This window comes from Alosa sapidissima, chromosome 7, assembly GCF_018492685.1.
Source record: "Alosa sapidissima isolate fAloSap1 chromosome 7, fAloSap1.pri, whole genome shotgun sequence".
In the NCBI taxonomy this organism is placed as follows: Eukaryota; Metazoa; Chordata; class Actinopteri; order Clupeiformes; family Clupeidae; genus Alosa; species Alosa sapidissima.
Window position 1 is genome coordinate 23,024,624 of NC_055963.1, and position 11,215 is coordinate 23,035,838.

Sequence of the window (11,215 nt, forward strand, 5' to 3'; positions counted from 1 at the left end):
TGTTTTTAGGAGTATGCTCTATGGAATTACTGAAGCTCACACACACTTAAAACCTCTAACCACACCACAATAGAATGATCAGATTCTCTCTCTCTCTCACACACACACACACACACACACACACACACACACACACACACACACACACACACACACACACACACACACACACACACACACACACACACTCACTCTCTGTTGTTTAATTGGGTGCTATTTCTCCACAAAGCTATTTCTCCAGGCTGGCTGCTCTGTTAGTTTTGGACATGTGTCGTGCCACCTGTTGAGCAGTGTTGGTTTAACCCAGTGCTTTCGTGGGCTCTTGGAATGGGTGGGCATGCTGTTTTGGTAAATGAATACTGGATGAATTTCCTGGCCGGTGTGTTTTAATAGCATATAACACAGTCTGTAACGGGAGGGTGTTGCATTTTATCTCTGGGTGTTCTAGGCAAAGAATGGGGCCCTGTCTTGTTATTTGAGGCATGAACTCTTTAAAGGAGTGGACGGGCCAGCGGGATGGGTTGTTATTAGTTTTGGCAGGCACTGGCACGCTAGCTTTGCTTTGGGCCCAAATGTCGATTTTAAACATGAAATAGGCCTGGTGCATAAACTCGGTTGTTGGGACGCTTAGACATAGTAGAAAATGTAAAATATTTATATAAAGTTGATGTTTAATTATTTTTTTTATTAGTATATTCCTCCAGTTCAGTCCAGGAGAGTGCTGGTCATTGATCAGTAGAACACTACGTGGCCAGGAACGAGGACCTTTCTCCTTAAAATGTTCATTCTATTTTTGTTCTAAGACATGAAGGCTATGCCCCTGAATAGCCAATAAAAAGAAAAGATTCAGTTGGGCAAAAGACCACAGACAGCGGACAGAGGAACGTACTGGAGAAGAATGAACAGAGATAAAAGGTTTGAAAATCACAGAAAAAGATCTGGTCTGGGGTGGCATTGGTGGTGGTGAGGTTTTTTTGTACAGGATAAAAGGATTTGTGAAGGAAGGCTATTATTCCATTTTGCAATACCATGCCATATATGCTGTGGATGGCACTTGATTGAATCCAATATCCACCTTTTAAGAGGACAATCACCCAAAGCAACTCCAAACTATGTAAAGAGGAAGCATTTATTCAACTTAATTCAATATGAACACTGGCATCAATGCTCAATTATAATATGTATCTATAACAAATACAGTAATAAAGAAGGAGACAGAGAAGTAAAAAGGGGAAAAAAGAAAAACAATAACCAGACAAAACAAAAACCACAAATCACACAAACAAGATTAAACATGGTCATTTGGGGATTACAAATTGTTATGTTTTAGCAAAATTATAGCTTTTTTGTTTTCTATTGATTTGCAACTGTCAACAAATAACTCAAATTCAGTGCTGAACTGTACATTGGTGTAGCCGATGCAATTTGTTGGTTATGTATATAACATTTGGCCATGAGAATAATACGATTAGATACCGGTAGATAGATAGATTTTAAACTGGTGTCATTTTTTATAATTAAAACACAAAAACATCTTTCAAAGTTAATATGAAGATCAGGACATTTTTGTAAACAATTGACTCAGCATGCAATGGACATTTAATGATCCCAAACTTTTGAATGGCTTCATCAAAGAAACATTTTGAAATCCAAAGTGGTTAATTGCAGACATACACAGGAAAGGTGTTCAATTCATTGTTCTATAGGTGGGGGAGTTCCTAGTTGCAAATGTGCTGCATGTTGTACCTGGAATCCGTAAAAGCCCTCCTTCACGGTACAACATGCATTGCTACAGAGGCCAACCAACAACCAAGTCTATCTAAAACACAATGTGAGTTACAACAACAATGCAAGGCTGGTGGTAGTTGCAAATGCGCCGCATGTTGTACCCAAGATCTGAAAAGGCCCTCCTTTACTGCACAACATGCAGTACCAGAAGCCTGAATGCCTAACCAAAGAACTGAAACAGAAAAAAACACATCACCAACAGTGCAGCCTTCTTGCGCATTGCAATCTGTGTTTCACTGAATTAGGCCCACGACACCTCCTGGACCCACCCCCCTCCACACTCATGATGGGTAGGGACACATTACAGAGACATCAAGTTAAGGAACACAGCAAAAAGATTTCAACGTCATGTCTGAGTCAATTCAGGTCATAGCGTGACCCCCTGTGAGTGCATTGCTTAATTGGCCATTGGCTTGCTTTTTCAGCTGCCTCAGACAACTTCTTTTCAGCTTTTTTCAGGGATCGTCCTCAAAAAACAAAATCTAACAGATATTTGCTACAAAGCCTCTAAAACCTAAACCTAAATCTCCACTGGTCTTGTCTGTGCTTGCCAGCCTTGTTCCTTTGCTTCTGACACCAGTTCAGCATACTTTAACTTCTTCCTTTTAAAGGCTTCCTCCATCGCATCTTCAAAGGAATAGTTAACTCAATAAAGTAGGCAATGCACTCACACTCAGAATACATCATGTCTGGTCTCAAAGTAGTCACAACAATACTATGAAACTTGCTGTTGCCTTCCGACAGGTTATAAGATACCAAAATGGTGAAATAATCTCAGTTAAAAATGGAGTTGGACTAGAAGACTTAACAATATATCAACATTTTTCATAAACTGACTTTTATAGCAGTCAGTATGTAATGTTGGACAACTTAACTCTGAATTTGACACAGACAACTTTTTTTTCACACATCAAAACAAGCATTATTTTACAAGACAATAGCTTGTGTCCATTCCAGATGTCAATTGTTCTCTGGCTAGGTTTATGGGGTGTCATTTACGTTTTGAAAAATGCTCCATCAAAGAATGCCATTTTTTTCCTGTAACCGCAATCTCCTCCATACAAGATGTTCATGGTTTCATGGTCTTCGCTCACTGTACGGAATGTGCAGAACAGTTGTTTTCATCTATTGTAGGGTTGAGGCCTTCTGTTTTTTTTTCTTTTGCAGTGTCAGCACTCTCTCTTGGAATCCTGGTCAAGAGAGACTGAGAGCTAGAGAGAAATCAAGCATAGCCCTGCCAGCGAAGTGAAAAAGTTTTGCAATGCGTGACTTTAGAATGGGAAGCGGCCGCTGTGGAATGGTAGTTTCGTGAGTGTGGCTTTTCTTTGTATCAGGCCATGATTGTGTGCCTGTCGGGTGCGTGTCTTGCGTGTGTCGGGCTATCAAAGGAGTGTCTGTGTGGGTGAGTGTGTGCATGTCCATTGAGTGTGTGTGTTGCCCCACTGTGCATGCATAAGGTTTTGTATGTCTGCGTGGGTGGGTGGGTGTGTAGTGTGTGTGTGTGTGTGGTGTGTGTATGTGAGTGAACATGTGTTTGTGAGAGCCACGAAAGCTGTTTCCTGGTTGCTTGGCTGGCGCAGGCCGACGGCTCCTTTGATGCGCAGTGGCCAGAGGTCAGGCGTCAGAGGCGAGCGGGCGGGGCGGGACCTGCCGCTCCCCCGGAGGCCGCCCCTCTCCTCCAGCACTGTCATTTCAGTCACTTCCTCCACTTCCTGTTGATGCCACTTGGCATGTTGCTACAATAAACAAGCCCATCCTGCTCCTCTTGCTGCCCACTCCACCGCCTGATCCTATGATAAAAACACTCATGTCTACCAACAAGTCGGGCAGAAGAGCCAGCAATGGCACGGGTGCTGTAATATTGTGGATGTTAAATAAGCGTGATAATTAGCGGGACAAAGACCAAGTCAAAAGTCAACTCAGATGACTTCAGATGAAGCAGTATGCGTCAGGAAAATCTGAACGTGTGGTCCTTGCTCTTTCAAATGTGCGGCGTGATTATCTAGCCGTGGTGAGAAATTGGTTGTTGTGTGGGTGGATTTTTCCGTTGCAGTAGGTAAGCGGTAAGATGAGAATTGAGACCGAGCCATCCTGTCTTCCTCTGGGGCCAAATTGTCTGCCAAGTCTGTAAAAGGTCACAAACCTCACACTGCATTTCAAGTTTTTGGACCTGATAGACTTTTGAAAAACAGGTGGTGATGGCCTTGGATCAAATGCTCCTGAGAGTTCACTTGAATCAGGGATTTACTGAGAGGTCAGGTTTCTTTTTCCATCCTCTTTTTTATACATTTCCTATTATATTCTGCATATTTTTTGTGTGTAAATGTACTTAGCCTAAGCTTTCCGCAAATGACTAAATTAACTTCAGTCTCACAGTGCTGTGGTTTCACCCAATCCACTGTTCACTGCTAAACGTTTTTCACACAATATCCGCTGCAGAGAGGGCTGTACAAACAAAACCAAACTGAACTGAATTAAAATGGAATTAAGGCACATCTTGGCTTGGACAACTGTATTTAAAAAGTCATTTTGAGGCTTTGCCTGCCTGACTAGGTTAATAGGCCAAGCCGACCAACAATGCTTTTTGTTGAGCACTCTCTTTGTCACCCCGGCAGACGGGGCCAATGCAGTGGTCTCTCTGAAGTGATGTCCGCTGACACTCCATTAGCCGGTGTGTTTGGCAGAGTCATCTTGAGGATGGCTGTGAAATTCAACAGGCACAGGGGAGTATGCAAAAAGGCTTTATGATTTATCCAGGCCGGCTATTTTTGCATTGCTTATAGAGATGGAGAGAGAACATTCATTACCACGGGCAGAGATTAAAAGGGCTCTCTGTTGTAAGAGAAACAAAGTAAATAGCATAGAAAGACACTATGCTGGAGTGATGGATTACACTACTGTTGTACTGGGGACATTCAGGGGAGTTATATATGTGTGAAAAAAATGTCATAAAATTAAACAAAAACATAAAGCAATTAATGTTTTGTAAAATTAAAGTAAATAAGTATGAATGAGAATACAGCACATTCAAGAGTACAAAAAGACAAAAATACATTTTTACTACTTTCTGCAGCAGATAAATATTCACAGGGACATATGCGGAGAATTTGAGCAATCACATGTGATGCCATTACTTTTTGGTTCATTTTCATGTGACTAATTCTCAACAGCCCAGTTGGGCATCTGTGTGCTTCTCAGCGTTGGTATGACATTTTCTAAAACATACCATACATGTCTGTGGGATTCATGGGTTCATCAAATGAACATTTGGGGCATTTAGGGCTTAGTTCGGACAAAAAGAGTCTCTGTCTAACATTACTTTTGAATCAACCCTGTTTTTCAACTACATTCAAACAAATTAAAATAAATAAGAGAGCCATGCCAAAGAATGCTATTTTTCCACAATACTCAGTTACTCCTTAGTACTTAGCCCTTGGAATGAATTCCACCATGTAACACTGAGTTTAGGCAGGGAAGCAGATCGCACAGCATTCCAAACAGATCTCTAGACAGTCCGAGGACTGGCAGCAGTCCTCCAGTATCCCACAATCCAACAGGGCTGAGCAGGCGTCCTCGCCGCAGGCTAGGCCTCCGGTGGCAGCCTCCCCGCAGCAGCACAGCGCCTCGCAGCCCAGGCCGCCGCACGTCAGGCACTGGGCAAACACGGAGCACAGGGACGTCAGCTCGCAGAAAAGGCACGCCAGCACGCAGTGGACACAGCAGTCTGCAACACGAAACAACACACACACATCAATACAGAGCAGCGGCCATATGAACACAGACCAGTCTAGACCTGAACTCACACCAACACACACATGATGACCACAGACCAGTAGACATGTGAACACGGACTAACACACACAAGAATGCACACCAGAATACCCATGAGCACAGACCAGTATAAAAATGAACATGGCACCTATGCTTGCATATCCTGTACATGCACACGCTTGAGGCGGCTGTGCACTGTCCCAACAAACTCCAACAAACACCAACAAACACCAACGGCTGGGTCCATGTGTACCATCAGTCTGTGCCTGTGGTGTTTGTTGGATGGAGTTGTTCAAGTTTGACATGTCCAAAAGTCAATCTTATTAATTACTGTCTGGGCAGTGTGGAGCAGGAAGTTGGTTTTCTGAACAACAGCTGGCAACTTTAGAATGTTCGGGTTTGCAGGACATTGTTTGGGCAGTGTACTTAAGCACCTTGAAACAGAGACATGGAGCTCACAGAACGAATACAGACCATACATAATATACATAATAATACAAAATACAGGACACACAAACACAGACCATTACATGCAGCACATGTACAGGCCAACACTCATGAATGCAGACCACTACACATATGAATAAAAACCTGCACACACATGAAACAACAGACAAACAACAGACAAACAGCTGAAATTGCTGAAAAGGTCTGGCAGTAAAGTTCAATTAATAGAGGACTTTAACATATTTTGGGAGGGTTTCTATGAGCTTGTAGAGGTTCTAATGCACACACAGCTGTGTAGTGCTTGGCCCACTGCAATGACCTAGTGAAATTTAATTTAGCCATGGTAGGGATAATTATTTCAGAAATAACAGTTTGAAAAGTAGAGGATTTCAGTTAAGCCTGGCACATGTTGGTGCTAAAGCTGACAAAGCATTAAAGTAGAATGTCAAAGTGACATGACACCAAGCTTATGTGTCGAGTCAAGTAATTTAAGAATTAGTAAAGAATGTGAGCTTAATGGGTGCAACTTCTAAAAGCCATAAAATAAAACTGTTACTTGCACTTGCTATGCACATGAATCCAGGGTCTACTTATTGGTGATCATATCGTATTAAGATTAAGGGGTGCTTTTTTCTGGTTTTAGTAGGTTTTGTTCTGCAAAGACACAATGTAAGAGAGCTAGGAAATATACTAATAGCATTGCTGCTGGTTTGCTATCTGAAGAAATAGCATGGTATGTATATATATATAAATATATGTATAAATATATACAGCTGAGCTGAATATTTGAATATGGGTGGTATACAGATGGGTGCTATGATCCAATGTTCAGTATTTTTTGTGTCCATATGGTGCTCATTTCACGATGAGAGGAAAGTGTAACATACTGAAAACTAGCGTGTTTCCGATCTAGGCCAAAGCCTCTGCTGTCACAACTCTGATTGGCTTTGGTGAGTCAGAGACTGAGTAAGACTAGTCAGTCAGTCCACACTGTTGTGCTACCTACACAGCACTTTATCAAACGCTGACAGAGCGACAGCAACTGACACACGAGAGATAAACAGTGTGGCCGGAATGTCTCAGCAGGACTATGAGATAAGGCTGGGTCCCGAACGCACTGCTATCCAACTCAGGGGCGTAGGGGGAGCTTTAGATAACAATAATCTCTGGGGGGGTGTTAAGGGGTGCATCTGTACTTAAGTAAAGTGAAACACTACACAAAACAAAGATCTATAAATTAAGCAAAACAAATATCTGTCCTAGTGAAGGAATGAAAACAACCAAGCCTCTACTGGCCAAGTGTCAAGGCATATACTGCATGATACAGGTCCTATAGGTTTTATTTAGGTCAACAAAAAAATGTGATCCTGGATGTGAATTTTCTTTGCCATCATATACGATAATGTGCTTGTTTATTGAGATTATGGCACACCCTGACATTTCACTATAACTATATTCAACTATAAAGGGCCCCTCTGCTGCTTACCGTCTCCAGCCACCTCCTGGATCTGGGCAGCATTGGTTTTGAAGCTCTGCTGGCTCTTGGTGGTGGACGGCAGACGCTTCTTGTGTGGGTGATGGTGGTGAAGGCTGTGCCCATTGCACTTCTGTGGTGACGCTGCACCAGGCTTCACCAGGACAACAGAGGCCGCTGGAGGGGTACAGATGGGTGGGGCTCCGTTGGCCACACCCTCTTGGAGGGGTTGAGCGACCGGCTGATTGGATACCACAGGGTTCTGTAAGTGCGGATCATCTGAAAGTGGAGAGCATCATATGATCTGAAGTTACATCATTTCTTTAAGGATTGTTTTTGAATGTACAATCACTGTGGTTTTGGTATGTCTGGTAACACTGGGTTGTCTATTTTGGTAACATTACTAAGTTCATCCACTCCCATATGGTGTTCCGAAACTGACTACTTGGACCTCAACCTAGAGATAACTTCTGATTATTAGCAATAAAAAAAGAATGAATCATCCTTTAATCACTTTGTCACAACAGACACATCCAGTAATACTTTTCTTAAATGAAAGTGACTGATCACGTATGTGCTTGAGTCGTTTACTTCATGTGATACTTATAAACAAATTATGAAACAATGTGTGGAAAATGAATAATACAAATAATGAATCTACATATGAAGACATACGATTCAGAGAATTACCTTTGTCTACTGTCTGTGAGATTATGGGTTTATGATTTGGAAGGAGGAGAGTGTCATCATTTGTACAGCCCACATCTGTTATAGACTCATTACTGCTGCTCTGGTCTGGTCTGCCTGAGAGAGGAGCTTCTGCACGGAGAGTGAGAGAGATGTCTGTTTAAACTACAAAATTCAAGCAGTCAAAACACAGTCATAAGTCATAGTCCCCTGGTCTGATGCTAAATGGTAGAAACAATATAAACGCACATGCAAGAGAGGGAGAGACAGAGAGAGAGAAATAGAGTAATATCCCAATACTTCAGACAGAATGAAGTGACCTGATCCCTGAATCGAAAACAAAACAAAAAATTGTGGTACGTCTATACTTCAGGAACCGAGACTTGAAAGAAGCCTTCAAGGTGCTATAGTGGCCAGAAACTGCTCTTTCTACAGAGGACCTGTTTGTAAAAAAATTGTTTACACACTCATTCATATTGAATCACAAAAGCAAACTAATTCTGCCAGATCAGCATACACTGAGTAAACACTTTTTACTGGATACTTCAGAATATTAGACCTACTATTCCAACGTGTTTAACCCGTAATTGAACATTTTTCCCCTTCCACTCACAGTACGAACAGATTAATCTTGATCTAATGTGAGGAACGCCCAACGCCCTGGGCATGACATGCAAACACATGACCACAGGTCCATCTCGAAAAAGACCTAAAATGATCAAATCCTTTTATAAATGTGACCAGATGTATTAAAAAAAAAAAAAAATATATATATATATATATATAAAAAGAAAATACTGGATAGGCAACATTTTTCTATCCTTGCTCTCTGAATCGACTAAATATCTGTCAAAAAGTGTATGTTTTCACCAACACCACCAATGACACAAAGGTGTCATTTACCTTTGCGCTCATCCTCTGCTTCCTTTGTGGCATGCTGGAGACAGTGGTTCTGAAGATTGTCCACACTCTTGGGCCGATCCCGTCCAACCTCAGCCCCCTCTGCCTGTGGATGCACATCCATGGCTTCTGTCTCCTCCTGAGACACAGACAGCAACCCCTAACCAGAGAGAAGAGTAAGAGAAACAAATACAATCCATCTTGTTGGAAAGGGTTGGATGTGCTGGGTGACACTAATGCAATGTGTATTGTGTAATGGGATACTACATGGGAAGAAATGAATTATCAGTATAATACATGTGATATGTAGACACAGGGTTATTACATTATGACATTGTAAAACTCGTACCTTACAATATGTGCAATATGCAATGTTGCTTGAATGTTATTCCTCATGGTTATGTCACTTTGGATAAAAGCGTCCGCTAAACAAATACATTTACATTTGAATGATCTGTTCTTTTCAGTTCTTTCAGCTACAAACAGTTTAAACTCCTGTGTAAGGTCATTTGCCATGAATTCCTTGAGCATTTGCAACAAGTGTGAAGAGATGTGCCTTAAAGTTGAGGTGTTGAACTACCATCACACATGCAGATGTTGTGGCAATTAAATCAGTCTTAATCATAATACACAAAACAGATTTGAGTGCTTACAACCTTCTGTGATATGTTGTCATGATAAGCATGGGGTGCATATTATGTTGTGTGATATTAACTAAAATCTGACATATTGAGAAGAGAGTGAGAATGTGTAAAGACCTAACACTGATTTGGATTTAAAAGAACAAAATGAGATGTTATTGTGGAGTCTCAGCTATCATGGACACGTCGTTTCCCCCCAACAATATGTCAGTTTAGCTGTTCTAACTGTCTGATGGTATAGCCACAACTATCTTAAATTACATATCAATTGTTTAAGATCCATTTAGAACAATTTCTTTCACCAACCTCCCAATGATTTTTGCATTTACCGCGGAGCAGGAGCAGTGTAAAAGTGACATAAAAGTTTATGTTATGGTCTGTTAATCCACATAGCCTACTTAGTCTATGTGCTATTGTAAGACGTTGATGTATAGGCTATGTCTATCAATTCACTATAGCTTGTTGTATTTTAAAAAAATATATTATTCATAACTCCACTGCAATTTGCATCTGTCAAATTCAGTGGATGAGGGTGCCCAAACGAAACGGTTTTATGGTGTAGCCTCATTGAATAATAGTCTGGCAGCAAATGTCTTGAAATTTACAAACTTAATGCTGAGAACTAGGCTACTTTCGATATGGTACCTCACTACACCAATAAACCGTTAACCTACCTTGACTTCTTTAGCTCCAGTCTTAGACCACGGTAGATTAAATCATATGAATAAGAAGAATCATGCAAGTCTGAGAATTCCCCTTAATCCTGTTGACGGATTCGGAAACAGGTCCGTGAAGTTCCACAGAGGAAGCCGACCTAGACCACATCTGCGCTGTCAAGCTACAGGCTCCACTGGAGGGTCTAAAGGATATGTCGCAAGTTATAGCCTACTGTAGGCTACCTCCTCCCTATGAACGTGACCGTTATCAGTTTAACCCATTTTGCAACGTCAATGTCAGACCCCTGCAATTGAGACTAATTGTTCATTGTTAAATACATAGTCATATCATTCGTATTTTATAGGCTGCATTATGTCTTTTGATACTCATACAAGGCTATAGGTCTGGCACAATATAAGCCTAGTTAATTAGGAAATGAATATGGACTAATTAGGTCTAAGGTAGCCCGATAAGTGCATGAATGCCCCCGTAAAAACCCTGTTCTTTAATATGATAAACTAACCGCTAAACCTACTATGAATTTACTGGAATTATCTGTGTAGCCACAGTACAATAAATACATGCATTTCTTAGCCTACATTTCTTTCAATGAATTTCTTTCATGACATGTTTGTTCTGTCATCTGGTTAAACTAGCCTAGGCCTAATGTATGCCTAGCCTAATGTAATGATGACGATGAATAGGCTATTTTTATGTTGGGTATTTTTTTAGTAGGCTAAAGATATCTAGATATCTAGCATAGGCCCTATATCTATGAAAAATAGGCTACTAGACTCGCAGGACTAGATTGCATGACGTAAGCCTAATGGCCTATCATGCACTTTGCATT

General features: G+C 41.2%; 1 protein-coding gene across 3 annotated transcripts; it reads right to left on the reverse strand.

Moving 5' to 3' along the window:
- Nucleotides 1–4,822: 4,822 nt before the first annotated feature.
- On the reverse strand, nt 4,823–10,572 carry zgc:113363 (uncharacterized protein LOC791449 homolog). Of its 3 annotated transcripts, XM_042097866.1 has the most exons (6): nt 10,383–10,571; nt 9,417–9,492; nt 9,071–9,227; nt 8,171–8,299; nt 7,493–7,759; nt 4,823–5,512 (listed from the first exon to the last, which is right to left on the reverse strand). In XM_042097866.1, the coding sequence occupies exons 3-6, from the start codon at nt 9,189–9,191 to the stop codon at nt 5,253–5,255; spliced, it is 777 nt and encodes a 258-aa protein (XP_041953800.1). In that variant the 5' UTR covers nt 9,192–9,227; nt 9,417–9,492; nt 10,383–10,571; the 3' UTR covers nt 4,823–5,252. The 3 variants fall into 3 exon arrangements, with proteins under 3 accessions (XP_041953800.1, XP_041953801.1, XP_041953799.1); XM_042097867.1 differs by lacking the exon at nt 9,417–9,492 and having other exon boundaries at nt 8,171–8,296; nt 10,383–10,572; XM_042097865.1 differs by lacking the exon at nt 9,417–9,492.
- Nucleotides 10,573–11,215: the final 643 nt, after the last annotated feature.